This window comes from Culex quinquefasciatus, chromosome 1 (genome assembly GCF_015732765.1).
Source record: "Culex quinquefasciatus strain JHB chromosome 1, VPISU_Cqui_1.0_pri_paternal, whole genome shotgun sequence".
Taxonomy (NCBI): domain Eukaryota; kingdom Metazoa; phylum Arthropoda; class Insecta; order Diptera; family Culicidae; genus Culex; species Culex quinquefasciatus.
In genome coordinates this window covers 48442206-48467085 of record NC_051861.1, presented here as the reverse complement: position 1 = coordinate 48467085, position 24880 = coordinate 48442206, and the positions used below count along the sequence as shown (strand labels likewise).

At 35.5% G+C, this 24880-nt stretch overlaps 1 protein-coding gene across 5 annotated transcripts in view; it reads right to left on the bottom strand.

Annotated features, from left to right (window-relative positions):
• Window positions 1-24880, bottom strand: part of LOC6034954 (alpha-mannosidase 2) — a 213071-nt gene that overhangs the window by 15887 nt on the left and 172304 nt on the right. For all 5 annotated transcript variants that reach the window (XM_038265543.1, XM_038265492.1, XM_038265637.1 and 2 more), the window contains one exon: window positions 15366-15726. In XM_038265543.1, coding sequence (XP_038121471.1) covers window positions 15366-15726 — 361 coding nt within the window. The remainder of the gene's footprint in view (window positions 1-15365; window positions 15727-24880) is intronic.

Sequence of the window (24880 nt, the reverse complement as noted above, 5' to 3'; positions counted from 1 at the left end):
AAGCGCTAGGCATTTTGGGGATCCGTAAACTAAAATTAAAAAAAAAAATCCATTATAAGCCAAATAAATGTTGATATATGCCGAATACAAATCTGGAGTTTTTTTTTGAAAAGGTCCAATAAACCAAAATTTTAATTTTAGCTTTTTGGGTGTTTTTAGAACCGCCTTGAGTCAGGGGTATTCAAAAACACCCAAAAAGCAAAAAATGAAAATTTGGTTTATAGGACCTTTTCAAAAAAAAACTCCAGAAATTTGCTAATGCTTTAAAATTGATATCGATTACTAAGTATTCAACTGTTCATCTATTTCCACAACCTAATCTGAGTTTTCAGACCAAAAATGATTTGTTTTCAATTTCGGGAATTCCCGGGACAAAATATCAAAAATCCCGGGATTCGGGAATTCCCGGTTTAGGAAAAATCCCGGGATGTTTGTCCCGGGTATTCCCGGGATGGACGCACTAGTTTTGACCAAATCCTCTTTCCAAAACCAAAACCGGATTTGATTACTGTGGCTACCGGGAATCTGCTACCACCGAAAAAAGACCTTTTTGGGACCCCAACTTTGACGACCTGTATCGCCGGTAAATTTCAACCAAATAGTTTTCCTGTTTTCACGTATATGCGATTCTACTTCACTCACGATAAGTGACGTTGATCCATATAACTTAATTAACATTCCAACGCCCAAGGCTCCAAAAAAGTTGGAACGGTAACTTCAACTCAATGGTTCTCGGGCATAACTCAACCAATCAAGATAACTCTTCTTTCCAGTGATTTGTTAGGATGTCTAGATGATTCTAGAACTTTGCAGAACTTAATTTGATCAAATCTGTAATTTTTGCGATCAAAAACATCGTTCCAACTTTTTTTTTCGCGTGTAAAAAAATCGCCAAAAATTCCGCAGAGGCAGTCGTTTAAAAAAAGGGGGAACGATGTTTTCGGTCGCAGAAATTACAGATTTGTTCAAATCAAGTTCTGCAATATTTTAGAATCATCTAGACATTCTTGCAAATCACTGGAAACAAGAATCGTCCCGATTGGTTGAGTAATGCCCGAGAACCAGCGAGTTGAAGTTACCGTTCCACTTTTTTTGGGAGGCTTGGGCGTCCGTGTAAGTTGGACATGCGTTGGGCGTTCCAGTGTTAAAATACAATACACGTTTGCAAGGATCACTCTGCAGTGTTACTGATCTGTCCCAGGTAACCTGGAACCGGTTCCCGGATGCCCGATTAACGGCCAACCTGACTTTATTGACGAAACCACATCATGTTGCATTAGGGTGTAATATCAAAATCGATTTTCCAGCACAGCAATTTTTCAGTTCCTTTTGGGGTCCTAAACAACTACCCAAAGTTTGAGAAAGATTGGTTTAGTCCTCACTTTGCGCAAAGCGATTCAATTTTCCATATAAATTTGTATGGGAAAACCCATTTTTTTAGATTTTGATATATATCAAATCCACGTTTCATGCTATATCAAAGCCAGGCTCATATTCGGACGCTCTGGAATGTGCTCTACAACTTTGCCCAAGAGAGTATGGTGCTAACTTGCTCCTGAAAGAAGATATAGCGTTCTCAAAACTCGTCTAAAACGTGATTTTCGAGCAAAAAACACGTTTTAGACGAGTTTTGAACACGCTGTATCTTCTTTCAGGAGCAAGTTAGCACCATACTCTCTTCGGCAAAGTTGTTGAGCACATTCCAGAGCGTCCAAATATGAGTCCGGCTTTGATATAGTATGAAACGTGGATTTGATAAATATCAAAATAAAAAAAAATGGTTTTCTCCATACAAATTTATATGGAAAATTGAATCGCTTTGCGCAAAGTGAGGACTAAACCAATCATTTCCAAACTTTAGGAAGTTGTTTAGGACCCCAAAAGGAACCGAAAAGTGTTGTGCTCACTAAATTTCAACATTTTTATTTTTTTCCATACGATCATATTACACCCTAATGTTGCATATCAAACTTCATGAAATTGAAAGATATGACAAACCATGGGCATGCCGTTGTTTGCTGAAAAATTCTAGCCAATCTGAAACCGGTGGCTCCTTGGGGACACTTCCCGAATATGAGAGAAACCTTATCATCTGACACATCAAATTTCGTGAAATTGAAAAATATTTCAATTTTTGGTCATGTCATTGTTCTCTGACCTTTTCAGACCACTTTGGAACCAGTAACCGGTGGCCCCTTGAGGACACTTCTGGAATAAGCAAAAAATCATCCGACATTTCTCAAATTCTCCAGAAGTGTCCCCAAGGTACCATTGGTAATCATTTACCAATACATTTGACCATTTTGATGATTATGTAAAATGGCCCGTTGACCACTTGTAAAATGATTCTATACTTGTTCAAAATTGAGTTTTATTATATACTTTTTTTAGGCTAATATTCTATATTTTTTATTAAAAGCTAATGATTAATCAATATTTTGATCCACATTTTAGGACACAAATATTTAATTCAAAAATCATAATAATAAAAACAATTTCACACGTTTCAATGCGAGTGAAACTAAAAACATTTCTGGAAATATTTATAAAACACTCAAATTTGACAAAGACAGAAATCTATAGTAATATGAAAGTCATAATAGAGCAGTTCTCTACGGAATCGGTCTTTTTTCTTTAATTTTAATTTTTGTATTTTTTAATCCGGCTGAAACTTTTTTGGTGCCTTCGGTATGCCCAAAGAAGCCATTTTGCATCATTAGGTTGTCCATATAATTTTCCATACAAATTTGGCAGCTGTCCATACAAAAATGATATGTGAAAATTCAAAAATCTGTATCTTTTGAAGGAATTTTTTTATCGCGGTGCACGGGGATCACTGGAAAACATCAATTTTCCTGTTTTTTAACCTTTGCATGGCAATATCTCAGCAACTAAGGCTCGTATCAACAAAGTCCGAAATAGCAAAATATAGAGAATTTTCTCAGCTTTTCAAAAATATTATTTTCAATGGTGGGCAAACATGGGCACTATTTTTAAAAAATGAAAAACTGCGACTATTTTCAAAAAAGTTACCTGAAAAAGGTTATAACTTGGAAACGGTGCACTTTATCAAAAATTTACTACAGTACTTTTTGATTGCAAATTCGATTTTACATCGAAAAATGAAGTTGAAAATTTTTTGCGACCAATATTTCGATTTTTTGAAAAAATCTGTATTGATTCAAAAAGTCATAGCTCGGTCAAAGATTTTTTGCCCATTCTGGAAATTTCTGAAAAGTTGGCATTTTATGTCCTCTAAAACATATCAAAAAATAAAAAAAAATTAAAAATAGTGTTTTTTTTGCAAATCAAGTTTTAGAGACAAAAAGTTAACTTAAAAATCACCAATTTTTTTTACCGTGTATCATTTTTTTTTCAGTGTAGTCCATATCCATATCTACAACTTTGCTGAAGACACCAAATCGATAAAAAAATTCCTTCAAAAGATAAAGATTTTTGAATTTTCACATATCATTTTTGTATGGACAGCTGCCAAATTTGTATGGAAAATTATATGGACAAACTAATGATGCAAAATGGCTTCTTTGGGCATACCGAAGGTACCAAAAAAGTTTCAGCCGGATTAAAAAATACAAAAAAAATTGAATGACCGAAATCTCAGAGAATTGCTCAATAACCCTATTATGAACTAACCCTCAAAATTACTTTGTACTTAGAAACCTTCCCTCGAGATTCGTAATCATGACAGTTGGATAACGAATCTGATTACCAACAAAATGTTGAAATCGGTGGAAGAAGGCTGTTGAAAATATGTTACAAAGCTTTTGTCGACCAGCCCTCTCCTCTCCTACGACTTAAAATTGCGAGTGCTTAAAACATTTTCTTACATTTTTGCCTTCCTCACTGAGGTAAGGCTATAATCCTGCTCTAAAAATGAACTTCGTATAAAAACGTCGTAGACCCACCTTCATGTATACATATCGACTCAGAATCGAAAACTGAAAAAATGTCTGTGTGTATGTGTGTGTGTATGTGTGTGTGTATGTGTGTGTGTATGTATGTATGTGACCAACAAACTAGCTCATGTTTCTCGGCACTGGCTGAACCGATTTGACCCGAACTTGTTGCATTCGACTTGGTTTAGGGTCCCATAGATCGAGTTTTATACAGATTGAAGTTTCGATAAGTAGTTCAAAAGTTATGTATAAAAATGTATTTTCACATATATTTGGATCTCACTTAACTGTATGTAAACTATGTCCGGGTCCATCATCCGGCCCATCGTTGGTTAACTTATCAAAAGAACTTTCCAACGAGTCCAAAACATTGAAGATCTGGCAACCCTGTCTCGAGATATGGCCACTTAAGTGATATTGATGTACTTTTTTGAAGCCGGATCTCACTTAAATGTATGTAAACTAGGGCCGGATCCACCATCTGACCCCTCGTTGGTTAGGTTATCAAAAGACCTTTCCAACGAGTCCAAAACATTGAAGATCTGGCATCCCTGTCTCGAGATATGCCCACTTAAGTGATATTGATGTACTTTTTTGAAGCCGGATCTCACTTAAATGTATGTAAACTAGGGCCGGATCCACCATCCAACCCATCGTTGCTTAGATTATCAAAAATCCTTCCCAACGAGTTCAAAACATTGAAGATCTGGCAACCCTGTCTCGAGCTATGGTCACTTAAGTGACATTTATGTACTTTTTGGAAGCTGGATCTAATTTAAACGTATGTAAACTATGTCCGGATCCACCATCCGTCCCATCGTTGGTTAGGTTATCAAAAGACCTGTTCAACAAGTCCAAAACATTGATGATCTGGCAACCCTGTCTCGAGGTATGGCCACTTAAGTAATATTTATGTACTTTTTTATTCCGAATCTAAAAAATAGATTAAATGTTTGTACAATTCCATCACATCAGCCATTGTTGGAAATAAGTGAGGAAGGCTCCAACCACGTAGGTGGATTAAGTTAGTTTTTATCATTGAATTGATAAAATTCTGGCTCTTAACGATTTTTCATTGTTCACCTCTCAAATTGAGGATAAAATTACGTCGTTACATGCATTGTTCAGATGATTACATGTCACCATTTTCGAAATATCAAAATTGAAAACACAAGTACATTTAGCTGCAAACTTTTTTTCAAATACTTAAACAATAATATTAACAATATTGATTCTGTTGTTTTTTAGTTGTTTTTTAGTAACGAAAATATTCAAAAAAATACAGAAATTAAAAAGAAAATAACATATGGTTGTATTTTTTAGTATTTTAAATTAAAATTAAGTAGTTTAATTTTTTTTTAAATAATCTATTCTGTAAAATTGGCCCGCAAGCTCATTTGAGTTTCAAATTTGGCCCGGCCTCCAAAATCTTTGAGCACCCCTGAATTATACCGTGAACCAGGTGAATTGAAACGAGTGGTATTTCTGATTTGCTGATTTCCATATCCTTTGAATTTTTGTTCAATGAGATAACCAATATTACAAAGAAGATTTTAAACAAACTAACTATCATGTTTGAATAAACTTTCCTTTATATTTTTTTTCCAAATTGGGTACCCTATGTCAATTTTTATGTACAACGGTAAAAAACACGATTAAAAACCATTTCTGATCACTTTTTTTCATTTTAACACAATTTTTTTTTTGACAAGACAACATTTTTTCGATGGATCAACTATGGTCCCCTTGGAACGAGCTGTCAAGTAGGAGCTTTTCTGTCAAGAAGGACCGCGAGGTTAATTTTTCAAAATTGATTTAAAAATCAATTTTAAACTTTTTGTGGTCGTACAAAGGGTCATTGTACTCAGAAAAATAAGCTTTATCGCTGTAATCAATAATATCACCAATCTAAGCTTCATTTTAGGACCCAATTGTTTGATACGACGATAAAAACTACTGAAATAAAAACCCGCGAGTTTGCTCCTCCAGCATGCCAAAGGCTGGTCGTGGCCGTGGCAGTTCGAGTGCGGTCTCGAAAAACCCGCGAAGTTCTTCTACTGGCATAGTGCACAAAGGTAAACACACCAACGCCGCATCGACCGCCATCGCGCACAGGAGCGTGCCCAGTGACGTCACCGATTCATCGTTTTTACACGTGTCGTACCGTGTACCGTGGTGAAGAAGTTGAAGTTACGAAACTTCAAATTCTTCACATTTGACCCTGCAGAGAAGGTCCCAGTGAAGATCGTCCTTCAGGGATATCCGGACCGCCCGATCTCCGACCTAGAAGAAAACCTGACGGGCATCAAGATAAAGCCTCGAGAGATAAAGGTGCTCTCAAAATCGACAACGGTGTACCTCCTGTACTTCGATCGGGGGTCTGTCAAAATTCAGGACCTACGGTGGATCAAAGCACTGGACGGCTTCTTTGTGACGTGGCGATTCTACACGAAGAATCAGTCAGAAATTTGGACACGGCTCAAGAAACTGCAACCTCCAATTCCGGTGCGTAAAGTGCGGTGAGACCCACTCCATGGAAAGGTGCAAACTTCCGCGGTAAGACCAGCTGGGGGAAAACGCCCAGCAGCACAAGCGCGGAACAAGTACCTCAAGGAGCAGAACAAGAAGAAGAAAGCGCCACCGTCCCGCCAACCTCCGAAGACTTCGAGCTCAACCGCTGGCGGAGGAGCGATTCCATCGACCAACCCAGCGTTCCCTCCCGGTTGGGTAAGTTCGTACGCTAGAGTAGCTGTTTCCGGGAGCGGTTCTCCCTCGGGACAAGCTGATGTTACCGGTGATGATCTCTTCACGCTTCCTGTGTTTTTCGCCCAATTCCAAGCTCTCAGTGAGCTCATGATGAAGTACATCTACAACGGATAAGCTGTCTTGTGCAGCGAAGCAGTTCAATAGACAAAACATACTGTGATTTAGTTTAAAGCTTTTCTATTTCTATCCTTTTCCTTAGCAAATCTAGGAGTTTTTTTTTCCTTCTCTTGCCAAATCCATTGTTAGAATATCCAATTATATCAAAATGGATAATAGTACAAATCATAGTTGAAAGGAACTCCAAAACTCTATTAGGTTATATGAAATACGGAATTGTAAATTGATTATGTACTAATAAAATAAATTGAATTGAATTGAAAATAAAAACATTTTTTACAAGAGAACCATAAACAATTCTTCTCGGGTTAAACTTTGCCAATTTTCATCAAGAGTATATTGAAAAACTATCTTTCGAAAAATAATTGCCCACCGCAAGCACCAAAACTCATCACCGCGATTTTATCTCACCGGAGAAATGTAAACTTGGCCCAGTTTATAATCTGCGAAATTGCTATTTTATAACAACCGACGGCGAAAGCAAAACTTCATCTTTCACCAAAAAGGCATAAATTCTCGCGGCAGCCAGTTCACGCTGAATCAAAGTGTGATCTGGCCAAGATGATCTCGCGAGTTTTCAGCACCCTTCCTTGGCTCTCGAACTGCGCCGAACCATCATCCCGACTCTGGAAAACTTCATCAAAGGTTCCCGGCGTTTTTGGCTTTCACTACTGGCTTGTGTTTTGCGAGGCTTCCCCCGGCAATGCAGAAGAGTAAGGTTTTTTTTTTGTTTCGACTTTTCTCCATTTTCCACCGTTCATCTCGTGGTGTCGAAAGATTGATAGGCGATAAAAAGTTTTTTTTTCTGAGATATTTCCCTTCTTTGGTAAATTTTAGTTGGGCGAGTTTTTGATTAAAATTTTATTTTTAGCCCGTAAAGTCGAACCTCATTAGAAGTTAGTTCGTTTGCGCGAGGAGGTGAGGGGGAGAGCGAAAGAAAACGGTTAAAAGTGGTGAAAATTGTTTTACTTTATGCTTGGAAGGGTTTGCGGGATGGAAGTTTTGCGTTCGAGAAGGACCTGGAATGATTTGCGGATTTTCTCCGCGATAAGAAAGTTCCTAATCTTGAAGACGTGCCTAGAATGTTTGATTTCTAACTCTCTTTTAATTTTTGAATTTGATAAATGTTTAGGGCTTAACTTTCTCAAAGGATACTAAAATTAATTTTGCAGGTTCATACAAACTGTCTCCACTGTTATAATAAAATCGTGTGTGTACTTGAATGTCTTACAGATCAAATTCAGTCCTAACAAGTAACATGCCTTTTTCGTACAAAATATATATTTGCTCCATTCTGTGATGTTGTTTTTCCCTCGCAGGATGATTCTTGTTTGGGTACTGGAAAGGTCCGTCAATATGGAAATTCCAACCTTATGGTAAAATATTCATATCACCACTGCCACGTAGGGGATGTGCATAACTCAACTCAACTCATCTCTTTTCACGATGTAAGGAGGAAAAGTAGCAAAAACAATATGCAAACCACCCGGTCAGGTTATTGCGAAAAACATTTTCATTCTTCAACTCATCAAAAGTTTTTTTTTCTCTAAAAAATAGGATTATTTCGTTAGGTAAGCAAACACAATGCAAGTTCGTTGCTTCGACATTGACATCCGTTGTCTCCATGCCAAAGTAACGACGAATAGTTAAAGTCTGCGGTTCGACTTTCCACCCCGAAATCTACCATGAAAAATACGGTCTGCGGATTTTCTATCAAATCCCGCTCTTCTTTAGCACCAACTTCTCCCACCCAAGGATAGCGACGTCAATCTGCAACACACAGGGGGTAGCGAAGAAGCCGCCATCTTGGAAGTTCAGATAACAAACACTCAGAATCAGTATTATTCATATTACTTTGGTAACACGAAGTGTGTTATCCTGGTTAAACTCAAAAGTCCCATGCAAATGTGTAAAACCAAACTGAAAAATGTGTAATGCCGATTCAGAGTGTACGGGCGCTACTTTGATCGACCAAAAGAAAAAAGCAAAAAAAGGTAAACAGAAAAATCACTTTTTTCGATATGAATTTTCAGCCAATATTGGGATGGAATCTCCAAGGATATGATAGAATTTGGCATCAGCAACACAATTCACCTGTTTTTGCAGGTATTTATCGTTTGAATTGCGGGAAATTTTAAAATCAAAAACCCAAACAATGATTTGTTATGGGCTACCATTTGACAGCTAGTGCTTTTGTTGTGGGCTCTCATTTGACAACCGTGCTAATGTCGACTGTTGTCAGTTTGCTTTGGTCGGAATAGGGTTGCCATCCCCCCGGCAACACATCAAGTGGGATGCGCCCAAAGAATGGCAATGATGATGGTTATGATGACGACGACGACGACGGCGACGACAATGATGATGATGGGCTATTGCTCCCCTTCAGTTTTCAGATCTGGTGTTGACGGGGACGATGACAATGGCATATCACCTTACTTGCAGGAGGTCACACAAGTTGATGACGTTTTGTTGTCTAGTCACCGTCTGAACGCTGTCCTCGGGATCCAAAGCTCACCCGAGTCCTCCGCACCTGACCGACAAATGGTTTCGACCCGTCGTCGTTGCATGGTCTTTTCGGGCAGAATGTTAGCGAGGCGACGTAAACTGGTAGTGAATCGATAAACAGCTTATACTGAATTATAATTCTATTTATCTTAATGGTTGTGCCGAAAAGTGGTAGCACTGAAGTTTAACTTTAACTGTGTAGTTTGTCATCAAAAGACTTTATTATTTTTTTTATGAATTGCCAGCTTCAAGCAAAATAATAAAAACAAAATAATGAAAACAAATATAAATAATTCAAGGTCGATTTCAGACATACATCGGCACTAAGAGCTCTTCCTAACAGAACTCACCTTGTTCAAGATGGCGTTTTTGTTTAAAGTAATGTTTTGCTTGTTACCCGTTTTAGACGACTTGTTTTTGACAGGAATAATCTGTAGAAATCATTGGTTCATTGAAAAAACGATTTGAGCTATATTTTCATGTGACTGTGTTCTTAAGCTCTCAAGAAGAACTTCTTAAAGCTCTTTAAGTGCTTAAAGGTTTTTACCCAATATCTCACTTGGTTTCAACATAACCCCTCCGGGTTTCGGGAGCTTGAAAGATTGCTATGAAGTGTACTCTAATCACTGGAACAACATGCTGGGAATCATTTAAAAGTTCTTCTAAAAGAGGAGTTAGAGCGCATGCAAGTCTGGTCGAATTATCTACTGACCTACGAAAATTGACAAAAATATAGTTTTGAAAACTCAAAGTGCTCGTGTTTCTGCGGACCCCAATGTATATGCTTTCGCTTGAGTTGAGCCTGCGCGGAAATTTTGTTTGTTGGCTGGATTAGCAGAGTAACGAAGGCAGCAGGGAACGCGAAAAGGAGGGACGAATCCGGTTAACTTTGCCGGAAATAAAATACGCACGAGCAACAACAGAACTTGTCTTTATTGTTGCGAAGCTGGCTTAGAAACTAACTGTTTGTGTGTGACGTTTCAATTTTCTCTTGAACGGCAGCACCGTTGTGCGCAGGGTTGCATCCGCGCACGTCACCTACAATAGGGTGGCTCAACATTGTTGGCCGGTGTTTTGGGCACTTGATGTTGAAATTTATTTTTGAGATATTTGAATTTTTGTGGATGATTGGATTGTTCCTAAGAAACCTTCGGATAATCGAAACTTCAAAATGTAGGGGCTTTGGATTACTGAGTCTTTACTGTATTTGAGACAATGCAGAAAAAAAGAAGAAAAAAAAAACAATTTCACCACCAACTATGTTTTGCGTCGGATGGGTACACAGCAAAAAAAGGTAGTGCAGTCACCCCACAAATTCGGTACAGTTTACAGATCGACCAATGCTCAAAAAATCATAGGAAAACAATGATTCTCTTTTAGCTTCATTTCAAAACTTTTGTTGTGATCCACCAAATTATGTATCAATCAATTGCAAATTTTAACTTTTATTGTAAGTTTTTGAAGAAGAACATTGACCAAAAATTGGAACCCTTTTTTGTTACAGATGTTAAACAAACTTCGGTTCTCTTCAGAAGTGAATATTACAAACAAAAAAAAAATACTACAAACTCTGGAACCAAAAAGTTATAAGGTAATCGATGGTTTTGTGAACAGCTTGATATATTTTTTAAGTGGAATGTTCAGTTAAAGCAAGGTTGTTTCAATTGTGTCACGTTCCCCAGAAAAGTTTCTTTCGCGACAAATATGAGGGATAAGGTCGCTAAGAAAATTCAATGCTGAGATTTTTTTAGAATATCTTAGAAAATAGAAAATTGGATAATTTTATCTTTGCCAAGAAATTTTTCATTCTTTTTTTTGATAAAATAATAGAAAATGTAAAAAATCTTAGTTGAAAATAAAATTGGAATATGGGTGTCATTTAGCATAATTCCATTTGAAATCATGGACGTTTCACATAGTGCTCATTAGAGTGGTCCAAATAAGGGCTTTTTTGGGCTACCCCCTGAAATCATAGATTGACCCATTAGTAGGCTAAATTCTAAAGTTGAGCTCATTCTGACCAAGGGAACCAATCCACTATGGGGTATTTCCATATAAGCGAGCGGCCAATAATATTTTTTTGCTTTTTTGTGACTTTTTTGTGTTGTTTGTACTTAGTATAATGAAAACAAATGAATTTTGATATTTTTCCAAAAAAAAGTTTAATTTTCGATTTTTTCATATATTTGAGGCCACATGCATTAAAGTGGTGAATTTTAATATTCTTGCTCTGTCTATTTGATGCACGGAATGACGGTTTATGCTAGTTTCTGATTTACGTTCAATCTCCCTCCTCTTTTTCTTGAGTTTAAATCCACCTCTCTTTGAAGACACCCCCCCCCCTCCATCCCCCTCCAATTAAAATTTGATTTTTGCGGTGTTTTAGAATTTTAGACGGTTTATTTTATGGAACATTGTATGGATTCTCGTCCACGTTTTTGGTAGATCCACTTGCAAAATTCACGTTTTCCACGATAAATTCTTCTAAATCAAAATCACTATGTAACCGATTGTCGTTAGATTACTTAAAACATGAACTTCTTCTATGGGCTTTTGTATACCTCGTTTTGAAGCTACAGAACAGCATGCGTAGTTTTTCCTCTGTGGGTTTTTCCTGAGTTGAACATGTGATGGTTCTGCAATGTTGTAATTCTTACAAATATACTCGAAAGCAGTTCTCACGTTTTCAGAATAGTGCTTCGTTATATCGTACAGGGACACTACGGTATTATTTATCCATACTTTCAAAAGAACACAACAACGAACTGATATGAATATTCGACGAATCGTTTCTGTAAAATACTTAGAATAGGAATTTCTAATTTTATTAAACGTACCTAAGTACCAACAAAGTCATGAATATCAAATCAATTTCAAAACATACATAGCAGGTCATCATTTCTGCCTCCGCAGGTAAATAATGTGATTTTAACCAAGCGAATACGCGAAATCATTAATTTTCTTGCATGAATCAAAATGTTCAAAATGGCATAACTCAAAAAGTGCACATAAGTGCACTTTGAAATTTGGAGACAAGTTAGGACATGGTTCAAAGATCGCACAAATGTACACAAAAAAAGTACTCCATTAACAAAGTTGAAAAAAACTAAATTTTGAATAAAAATCCATCTTTTTTGATTTTTATTATTTTTTTTAGCCTGTAAAAGTGTGTTTTGTAAAATGTTATTGAAAAGTTGAATCAATTACCTTTCTGAATATATATAATGATGCAGGAAAAAATACATAAACAGCTACACAGTACAACTATGAAAAATAATCATTTATTTGTCAAAAAACATGTTTTTTCTTACCATTTTCGCCTTTGAAGGTCTGCAATTCAGTTAATTTTGAACCTACAACTTTCAAACTCCGGATTTTTCTTAGTTAGAATGTTTATTTTCGAAAAAAAATACCAAAAAAATAATTAGGGTATGTCGGTTTTTCGATTTATGGCCGCCTGAAACCCCATAGTGCAATCCCTCCAATCGCTTGAAATGTGTATGGGGAAAATCGTCAAAATATATCAAGAATGCAACTGTTTCAGTTTTTTACCTGCGGAGGGCGCAATATTCGTCCAATTTTCATCAATTCTTATATGTAAAACCTTCATTGAGTTTTGAACAACTTTCCCGAAGACACGTGTGCCCACGCACGTGCTTTTAACAATAATTGTTTCTAGATAGCCCCTTAGAGCCGTCTGCGTAAAAAGGGTCCTTTCGGAAGCTAATAACTTTTCAGCAAAAAATCTTAAAATCATGGTGCCTTCGGGAAAGTTGTTCAAAATTGAATGAAGGTCCTACATCTGAGAATTGATAAAGATTGGACGACTATTGCGCCATCCACAGGAAAAAAAACTGAAACAGTTGCGTTTCTCCATACATTTTGACGATTTTCCCCATACAAACTTTAAGCGATTGAAGGGAGGGGTTCCCGTGGCCAGAATGAGCTCAAACTTGGAATTTAGATGGGTCAATCTATGATTTCAGGGGGTAGCCCCCAAAACAGCCCGGATTTGGACCACCCTGGTGCTCATTTTGCATAATGATATTCAATTTTCAACAAAAAATCAATACTACACCCAAAACTGGGCATCGGCATACGAGAGAATAAAGAGCACGATTCGGTAGTAAAATGGTACTGTGTGTGGACTGAGAGGATAAATCCCAAAATTACCGATAGTGCTTTACTCATGGGGTTATCTTTAAAAAAAGTTCATCTATCAAAAAAAAAAAAAAGTACCGGTACCGAGACTCGAACCCAAGACCTTCGGCATATTGAACCGTGCCTTTGCCGTATGGGCCACCGCGGTTCGGTGACAAAGTGGCGGTCATTTGTCCATATAAGCCACTCAATAGGATGAACTGTTCCAATACACGCGAGAGGACTATACTCTAGCAAAATAGCAGTTTCCTCACGTTTCTTTTCATTATGACTATCATCTCGTTTTTTAACTTTGGGTGTAGAATCGCTTCAAAGTAGACATTCTGAATTTGATTTAAGGTGACAAAAATCGAATTTTCCTTTTTTATAGAAAGGAAACTGACTTACGATGACTGCTGCCTCATGGATAATTCACCCTTCTTTAAAGAAGGTTGAACTCTCCTTACTTACACAAACTGAATTTTACCTTCTTAAAAGAAGGGAAAACTGTCTTGACTTGTGATAACTGCTAACAAAAGTATTATTTTCTTGTTTCAATAAAGAAAAACTCCTGCAACATATTGAAAAAAGTTGTGTAAGTAGTCAAGAGAAATTTTCCTTTTTTAAAGAAGGGAAATTAATCTTGTGTTAGCAGTAATCACAAGGCTAGCAAGTTTTCCCTTGTTTTAAGGATTAAATTTATCATGTGTCTGTCAGGAGTGTTTTCCTTTCATTAAAGAATGGAAACCAAAGAGTGTACCTGCGGACATCATTTAACGTAGTGCTTATTGCATTCGATCGTAATATTTCTATCGTTATTTCTCGCATCACGATCGTAAGTTGCCAATGATAAGTAAAAAGAAAACTCAAAGCGTCACAAATTTTAACATTTGAAATAATTTCAAAAAAATTTAACCAAACTCAAAAATTCAAAAACCAAAATTTAATAAAATATAATTTAATTCGCATATTTCAAAACTTGCAAATTGCAAGAAAATGGCCACATTAATGGGTCCTGAAAATAGTAGGGTCGAATGTAAGTTATATTTGGCATCTTATAGACAAATTATCGCAAAAGTGCTTATTAATGGTTGCCTTTGCAAAATGCCATTATAACCTTTAAAAACATACAATACATTTTTATTCTCTTCAATTGAATGGAAAAAAATAACTAAAACTATTTTTTAATCAATCGGTGGCCAATTATGCCCCGCCAGTCAGTTCTGCCCCCCCCCCCCCACCTGCCCCTATAAATTTTATTGCAATTAGGTCCTGTGGAGGGTAATTTCTGGTTTCATCGATATGATAATTTATTATATTTTTTAATTTTATTCGCGAGCCAAAACGAGGAGGCGATTCGATTTAGATAAAAATCTGGATTCTTGAATGTAAATTTTTAAAATAAAATAAAAAACGATATGCAATCGTGCAAATAAGTGCAATTATAACTGGAAACCATGAAGAAATCTGTTCACTTTGAAATAATAATTCCAACCATATACTACTAACAACTAATACTACTACTAATTTACCAATCCTTAAGTATCAGGCAAAACCTCAACATAAACCTCTACAAAACAGTTTCTCCTTTTCAATGAGTACCTACAGGAGTCAATCATCCTCGAATGAATTCATAATTACCATCATTGGCAACCGCATGAATATTCCATCATTTCTATTAGACCCTGCATAAATGTAGCATGGTATTCATATGAATGTTTGAACGATGACGAACGGATCAAGCCTCTCATCAAATGCAAAGTAGCAACTTTTCCGCAGCGCCCCAAAAATTATAACATTCAACGAATGGGAGACGCATTTTCCGTTTTCCCATCCCATGTGCAGATCATTGCAAATTTGCCCAATTCATAGGCTTATCCCAACTCTTCCTAGCCCTTCTCCCTCGGATCACTCACTCACCTGGAAGTCAAAATTTCCATATTCATCACCGGTGGTGATATCGGTGGGCGTTTCCTCCAGTGCGGCACATTCGTCCCACTTGGCGCTGAACCGGGCCGGCGAGGCTTGGCTGCCGGAAAATCCACTCTCGACCTGCTGCTGCTCCTCCTCATCGCCGCCGCCACCGGTTTGGTCCGGAAGCTGCGCCACTCGGCGTCCTTCTTTCTCGCCACCACCGCCACCTCCTCCACCCCCCGGGGGCCGGTCCTTACCGCTGCCAACCGAATTGAGATTGTTCCGCAGCCAGCTATGCCACGATTGATTTGCATTATGATTGCCGACGCCACCGCCGCCATGGTGCGCATCGTGAACGTTGCTTAATCTGGAATTATTCAAGGGTGAAGAAAAAAAAAACGCTGTCAGAAAACTCACTGGAGTGCGGAAGAATTTTGGAGGAGTGAGAGGTTTTGCCGGTGGTAAAATGAGGCATATTTTTCGATAAGGATTCAATTCCGGTAGATGGAAGAGGGAGGACTCTTACTGATTTTGAATTGTTGGTTTGGCCACAGAAACAAATGTATTTTTTTTGTAATTTTTTTCCTCGTGAAGCATCTTATTGTAAAGATGAAGAAGAAAAAGCAATAATTATTGAAAATTGTTTGGATGAGTTGAACAATCACAGTTCGCTTTGGTTTGTTTCTGAGACCAGACTTGTTTTATCAGCAGTGCGAGTTTCTTTATTCAAACAGTTGTTCAAGGTCACAGTGAAAAATGGATGCCAAGAGTGTCCATCTTAACAAACATGCCATCGGACAAGGAGATCAAAGCCAATGTACACAGAAAAAAAAATCATGATAATATTACATCTGGGAAGGGGTACACATTTTATGTCAGAAAAAAGGTGTAATTTTACCTCTGGAAATGTGTAATTTTACCACTTTCTGGTGTAATGCCACTTTTTAAGTCTAAATTGAGGTAAAATTACACCATAAAAGAGGTAATATTCAACCTTCCAAAATTACAACTTCCAAATTTACATTATGTTTTACTGGGTACCTCTTTGTGCTCCGTACATTGTATACTGTATTTACTGCATATACGGTACATAGAGGTACGTCGGCTTTGATCGTACAGTTTTCACAGCGGCGAGTTGGCCGTGCGGGTTGGGGCGCGGACTTAGTAAGCTAGATATAGCTATCGCCGGTTATTTTTTCCTAGCGTCTACCAGATGTAAATTTACATTTTAAAATTAAAGCTTTTTTCTGACATAAAAGATGTACCCTTTCATAGATGTAATTTTGCCATGTTTTTTTCACTGTGTTGAGTGCCCAGCTACGGCAGCGTTCCAGTATGAGGACGGCGAAAGTGTTGAAGTTACATTTGCAACAGCTCGGGGCGAATATCAATATGTTCGCATATTTGGACTGATTTAAAAAGAGGTTTTTTGAAAAAAAAAAAAAATACGAAATTGGGGCGGTGTTAAAAAAAGGGTGGTCCAATTTGGTTAAAAATCGGGATTCTTACATGTTTTGATAGTATCAATAGCTCCACCAAATATGAGCTCGATCAGATAAAGTCGATTTCGAATTTGTACTTTTTTGTGTACAGTTGAGGCGTATACCGTTGACTTATTGTATGGAAACAAATATCAATATTTGTTATGACAAATAAATACCTGGAAAGACATCTTATAATTTTCAAACAATAACAATCCAAACAAACTTTACATTTCGCTTCAAGTGAATTACAGTTTCATCAGTTAAATTTAGAATCGATGCTTCAATTTGAATAGGGAGAAGGGAATAGGGGCATTTTTTTTAAATTGTCTCAAAATGTCAGGAAATGGCACATCTCACTAAAATAAATAAGATGAAGAATTTTAGAGAATTAGTTTTTTTTTGGACATAGCTCTAATGTTGGTAAGTTATAATTATTCTGTATCAAAATCGAAAAAGACAAGTGCGAGGAGCAGTTTATCACGATTAAGGTCAACATTTATTCCCGAGGTAAAAAATAACGAATAAAAAAGCTTATCAAAATGACTTTCGTTAATTGTATTTGTTGTACAAGTTGCAACGGAAAAATTTAAGTTTTGCAAAAAATTCCATTCAACATATTTTGCAACTCAGAAAACACCTCGATTTTCAAAGAAAATTTTCATATTTTATTTTTTCGTCGATGCGTAACCTCAATTTACTTTTTTTTCGGTCCAGTTGCCTCTGGCTTTTGGAATGTTTACTTGTCACATGTTTTCAAGTGCCGAGTCCGTTGGCGTGGTAGTCTCTCACCTCAGTAATGCATGGGTTCAATCCCAGACGGTACCGGTGGAAACGAGATTTGTCTGATCACGCCTTCTATCGGATGGGGAAGTGAAACGTTGGTCCATTTGCGTAAAAGAGGATTTGGGTGACTCACACCACATAACCTTCGGACGCCTAGAAATGAGCAGAAACTTGCAACAGGGACCACAAAAGATCCGGGGGTCGTTAAAGTGGATTGCTTTGCTTTTATATTTAAAAAGTAGAGCTAATTCGTAGTTTTATTAAGGAGTTGCATAATCATGAATCATAAATTTTTGGTGCAATCAAAAAAAGTTTTTTTTTCATTTGGATGGATACTCTTTAATACCGTAAACCGGGGTGACTTTGATAGGATTTCAATTTGTTTTTAGAATATTTTTCAACAGGTAAGGTTTTTCTCAAGATTATTATTTTTAAAACATATACTGGGGTAGGCCACACAAAGTCCATGCACAATTTTGGAAAAAAAAGTTTTTTCAATTGTGTTTAGAAAAATAGTTACGTTAAAAATTCTTAGTTTTAATTCCGGGGTGACTTTGATAGTCATAGTTTTTCTTGTTAAAATCATTTTTAAGATGTTCAAACTTTATTTGTACGTTAAATGTACCATCACAAAAGTAGCTGATATAGTTTGCAAGAAAAAAATCAATGTTTATGTTAAGTTAACTATGTTTATAAGCTTTTTAACTAAATACATATAAATTTTAGGTAAAATTTCACATTTTACATGAAATTTGTTCAATTAAAAATGCCTATAAATTTGAAGTTTTTTTTAAACTGTGTTTCAAAAACAGATAATATTTATTATTTACAAACTTATTAAACCTTCTCCTATTGGAAAATTGTCCAAAGAATCCGAAAATGCATTTCGTTTTCCGATTAAAAATCGTGATCATTGAGAAAATCATGACACTTTGAGAAGTTTAAAATAATGACTTCCATCAACATTTTCTTAACTATAGTTAGCTAACTTTATAAACCTTTCAAAATTTATGAAAAGTTCTTCTTGAGGTACTTTGAACACTTCTCTACCACGGTCAGTATGTTTCTGAACCATTCCTTACGTATTTTAATTGTACTCTTCATTTTGCGGAAAAATCGCAAACCTATCAAAGTCACCCCGGCTATCAAAGTCACCCCGTTTTACGGTACCTAAAATCAAAATACTTATTTTTGCCTTACAAAATTTCATATCCAATCAACAAAAAACGCCAAGAGACATAAACTAAGTAAAAATGCATCGGCTTCATTACATTTTTGTACATTGATCGAACTTGAAACACCATGCACCTCCACCAAAAATAACTTGAACAAAAATGACCTTATTTTTATGGAGAAGTATGGGACAGCGAATTTTGGTTTGCCATTTTAGTAAAATAAGAAAACTGGATGTGATAAATTTATCATTACTTTTGCTGGATTTCGGCAATAAACGAAAACATTGCTGACACATCAGTAGGGTTAGTGAGATTTCACGATTTCGCGGACAACGTGAAATCCGTAAAGTTTGGCTTTTTCCGCGCAATCCCGTGAAATTATATGTTTGTGTGAAACTGTAACGATTTTTCTCAAATAATTTATCAAGCTCAAATAGGAATAAACAAAATCTTATGAACTTCTGTAAAATTAATCAGATGAATATCCTTGTTTAATGAAGCGGATGCGGATGAATACCTTTGTTTAGTGTTAGTGTTTTTTGACTATTTTGTCATTTTTTCTTTTTTTTTGAGTAAATTTTATTAGTTTTCAATTGAAAAGCTTTATACGAACCATTTGAAGAATTGTTCAGATTTTTCCTTGGATATTTCAGTTTTTCTAGAAACTTAGTTTAGTAATATTTTCATTCGCTGTTATGAAAATTTTTCTGCTATTTTATTTGAAAGATATAGTTCCAAAAGAAATTAAAAGAATCAAGCTTTGTTTTATTCAAAATAAAATGAAAGCTTTTAAATTAACTTTTAAAATCATTACAGATTTTGTCTCAGTCCTGTTAAGAAATTTTTTATTTATTTGGGTGGAATATCGATTCCCGTGAAAGATAAAATACAACTTTTTGTTTTGATTTTATTCTGAGTTAAAATGTCGATTTCGTTACAAATTATATTATTTTTGCCTTTTAATTTAAATTTTAAATTTTGTAAAGGGAGATAAAATATTTTAAACAAATATTAATGTGCCAAATGTCACAAAACAATCAAATTATTTCACTCATTTTTTGCTGGACAAGATTGTTAAATCTTGCTTTGAAATGAAATTAATTAAATAAAGCAAAGCAGCGAAAACGCTTTTTTAATTTCATAAGTTGAAGATTTCAAAAAAGCAGTTTAACACTGGAACGCCCAACGCATGTCCAACTTACACGGACGCCCAAGCCTCCCAAAAAAGTTGGAACGGTAACTTCAACTCGCTGGTTCTCGGGCATAACTCAACCAATCGGGACGATTCTTGTTTCCAGTAATTTGTAAGAATGTCTAGATGATCCTAGAACTTTGCAGAACTTAATTTGATTAAATCTGTAATTTCTGCGACCGAAAACATCGTTCCACCTTTTTTCAAAATGACTGCCTCCGCGGAATTTTTGGCGAATTTTTTTTTGTACGCGAAAAAAAAAGTTGGAACGATGTTTTTAATCGCAAAAATTACAGATTTGATCAAATTAAGTTCTGCAAAGTTCTAGAATCATCTAGACATCCTAACAAATCACTGGAAAGAAGAATCATCTTGATTGGTTGAGTTATGCCCGAGATCCATTGAGTTGAAGTTACCATTCCAACTTTTTTGGAGCCTTGGGCGTTGGAATGTTAATAAATGAGATTATGCATGCCCTGCATTTTAATTCAAAATAAATATAAAGCCTGCCATTAACTAGGGCAATCATTTTTGAAAATTTGGAGATTTTTTTTTGTGTAACGTTTAAATTTATAAAAGGTTTTTTTTTATTTATTGAACAATAATATATAATGAAACACAAAAAGTAGTTTTTGTGATTTGAACATAAGATTTTCAGAGTAATTTTAACATTTTTATCGTTCCTTGAAGTTTACGTGTTTTGAAACAAGGGGTTTCCAGCATCGTGCCAGACTGGTCACTAATCCGGAATTACTTGGAATTTGAGCAAGTAATTCTGTAATTCCGGATTTACTGAGTAATTCCAGGGTAATACTGGTAATTCTTAACAATCCCAGTAATCCTGGTAATTCCATTATTCTTTTTTTGTGAAAAAATACTTCGGAAAATAGAAAAATAATAGAAAATAACTGTTTCAAAAGATAATTTCGATAAACCTTTTATGATTCTATTTAATTCCTATTAATTTTCATGTAAGAAAACATAGTTATTGCTAGTACGGGATCATTCAGATTTTGAGTAAGTAATTCAGTAATTCCAGAATAGATTCGCAATTCTCCAGTAATTCCTGTAATTCTGGAATTACCTAGTAATTCCGTAGTAATTCGTGTAATTCCATAGTTACTCAGTAATTCGTGTATTTCCCATCAATTCAACACAGAAAAAAGATGAATTTTGGAATGTTGAAAATTTGGTACGTTGAATATTACCTCTTTTATAAGTAATATTACATTAAAAATGTGTAAAAATGTGAACCTGATGAATATTCATCAAAAACTGATGAAAATGCATCATTTTCTGAGGTAAAATTAATATTTTTTTTTGACACAAGATCTGTCACCATATCCTGATGAATATTACCATATTTTTTCTGTGAAGTAATTACTAGTGAGCAGTTCTCTCAGATTTCGGTCATTCAATTTTTTTTGTTTTTTTTTTTTTAATCCGACTGAACCTTTTTGGTGCCTTCGGTATGCCCAAAGAAGCCATTTTGCATCATTAAATTAAATAAATCCATACAAATTTGGCAGCTGTCCATGAAAATTCAAAAATCTGTATCTTTTGAAGGAATTTTTTGATCGTTTTGGTGTCTTCGGCAAAATTGTAGGTATGGATATGGACTGCACTGAAAAAAAAGATACACGGTAAATTTTTTTTTGGGATTTTTTATTTAACTTTTTGTCACTAAAACTTGATTTGCAAAAAACACTATTTTATTTTTTTTAATTTTTTGATATGTTTTAGAGGACATTAATTGCCAACTTTTCAGAAATTTCCAGGTTGTGCAAAAAGTCTTTGACCGAGTTATGAATTTTTTAATCAATGCTGATTTTTTCAAAAAATCGAAATATTGCTCGTAAAAATTTGTCATTTTCATTTTTCGATGTAAGATCAAATTTGCAATGAAGGTGACTTTTTTGAAAATAGTCGCAGTTTTTCATTTTTTTAAATTAGTGCACATGTTTGCCTTTTAAAAACTTTTAAAAAAATATTTTGGAAAAGTTGAGAAAATTCTCTATATTTTGCTGTTTGGAACTTTGTTGATACGACCCTTAGTTGCTGAGATATTGCCATGCAAGTGTTTAAAAACAGGAAAATTGATGTTTTCTAAGTCTCTCACCCTAACAGCCCACTATTTTCTAATGTCGATATTGCGCAATTCTCACTAACTTGGACTTCGCACTAAATTATTGCTATCGATCGCACTATTGCGACTTGTCAAACTGGCTTGGGAAATTTTAATTTCCTCAAAAAATGATCAAAGCGAGCCGATGTTGCTCACCTGTCAATCGCAATTTTAAAGTGCGAATGTCCAGTTTGGTGGAAACTGCGACTTGAAATGTAAATAAACAACTGCTGGTTGCCTAGTTTTTGGAAATCTTGTTGTCAAAAGTGCGAAAGAAAAGTGCGGGCCAAATCCGAGTTACAGTGCAAGGATCAATATCTCAGCAACTAATGGTCCGATTTACAATGTTAAAATATGAAACAGTGGAGCATTTTTCCGATTTCTTCGAAAAAAGTATTTTAATTTTTTTTAAACCAAGACAAACATTTCAAAAGGGCGTAATATTGAATTTTTGGCCCTTTTAAAATGTTAGACTTGATTTAAAACTTTTGAAAGTATTTATTCGGATGAAAAAGCACTCAAACGTCATAATCAGTTGTCAAATGTCAAAATCAGTTGTCAAACTGTTCTTGATATTTACCCCATTATTCGATGATTTCCAAGTAGGGTGTCCAACTTTCCCGGGTTTTCAGATTTCAGAAAAACGGAAAAAAAAATTATTCCCCGGATTTTTTTTTTGAAAACGTCATAAAATCTATGTTTTCTTTACATTTGTTATGTTTTTCAAGCTTTAAATTTATTTAATTAGCTCAATACAAGAATAGCAGTTTTAATATTACCTAAACCAATTTTTGATGTTCTTTGTTTTGCTTTGAATTTCATATGCACCACATTTCTAATTCAAATGAAATAAGTATCTTATAAATATTTTTTTATTTATTTCTATATGACGTGACTAAAACAGCTTAATGAAAAATGACAACAAAAAAAATGGTACCAATTAATGTAAAATTTTAGAAATGTTTAAACTTATAAATTGTAAAACTAATGTAATTTCCAGGCCAAATAAAGATTTTTGTTTGATTCTGGGAATTCCCCGTGCAACATATAAAAATCTCGGGAATTTTGTGCAGGAAATTCCCGGGTTGGACGCACTAATGCCAAGCACGTGATTTTGTGCGTTTGACAGCTGTCATTCGATCCAATCCCAAAGACTTTTCTCAATATTCTGGAAGCTAGGCAGTAATTCAAAGTTATTTTTATAAATTTGAGCAATTCTGCGTGGTTTCTGGTAACCCCAAGTAATTCTGGGAGATCATAGTAATTCGTGACATATTGCTAGTAATCCTGGTAATTCCAGTTAAACTGGTCAGTAATCCTTGATGCTGGAAACCCCTTGTTTTGAAATTTAGGTCCCCGTGAAATTTACAATATTCGAGCGTGAAAAATCACTAAGCCTACACATCAGTTACAGTAAATCTGTCAGCCCAAGCAACACACTTTGTCAGATAAACGTATTTCCTAACTGGTTGTATAACCAATCCGCCTCAGAGTAAGTTGTACAAATGTATTTGAAAACAATGTGCTATCTAACACGAGATTCAACGAAAAAAAGGGGGCGTGGTTTACGGCTGTGCTGTCAAATCAAAGCGCACACTAGAAAGGGAAGTTAGATTGAAAACAGCTGTCTAACCGTCGACTAACGTACATGTAAACAAACGTTTCTTATTAGAATTTCAATCAACAACGAAGCTAATAAAAAAGTAAGCTTGTTTTTGCCACATTTGTTTAAAATAATTCGAAATTGAATTCAAAAAAAAAAAAAGAAAAACAATCATGACGCGCAGTCTACCTGTGATTAGTGTGAAATACCCTGCATGGAGAACTTATAATTTTTTTTATGAACTTCCTCTTTCCCAAGATTCGATCCGATGACTTCGACGATTTGTTGTTATCTCCACGGCAGGTCCAGGCGCCTCCACATCTCTCCACGTGGCTTCATAGTAAACAAGCTGGTCCAAGCGTCAATAAGAAGGCTGCTGCTGTTTTGTTAGCTAAAGAACTTATCTCCAACGAAGGCTGTCATTGGAATTGAAGTTATATAAGTTTGTTTCAAGTCAATTTTTATAACACTTTATAACTTTGTTATAACAAACCGTTTCAACTGTCATTTCGATTAACGTACCACGGCTTAAGCTGGAATGTCACTTTAACTTGCAGCCAAGTGCAAATCCTCGTTCAAATGTGTTGGGTTTGATTTTTAAATATTTTATAGTGATTTTTAGAGAGAAAAAGGCATGGAAATGATAAAAGCAAAAGTCTCGATGCTAACCAGTTGTTTTTCCGGGTGTGTAAAATTGCTCAAACCATTAACTTTTTCCATACGAAAAACAATAATAACTGCAAGTCTCAATGTAATCAGGATTGGAAGAAGAGCTGATAAAAATTAGATTTTAATGGTATTGTATTATTTCAAATGTAATTTGAGAAATATTTGTATCAAAAGCAGCATTGGAAACATTTTTAATGACAACAGAAATCAAATCTTAATAGTAACACGGATGAAAATCCTGTAAGCAAATCCGGTAATACTGTCTTGTTGAATTGTTGACAACATGGAAATGCTTCCAAAATCTTCATATTTTTTCTCGATTTCGAACAACAATGTTATCGATTTTGAAAACATTTGCAGCGAAATCGAGGAAAATGTTGACGATTTTGGAAACATTTCCATGTTGTCGAATTCAACAACACAGTATTACCGGATTTGCTAACAGGATTTTCATCCGTGTAACTGAAATACCAGCAACGAATGCTGAATC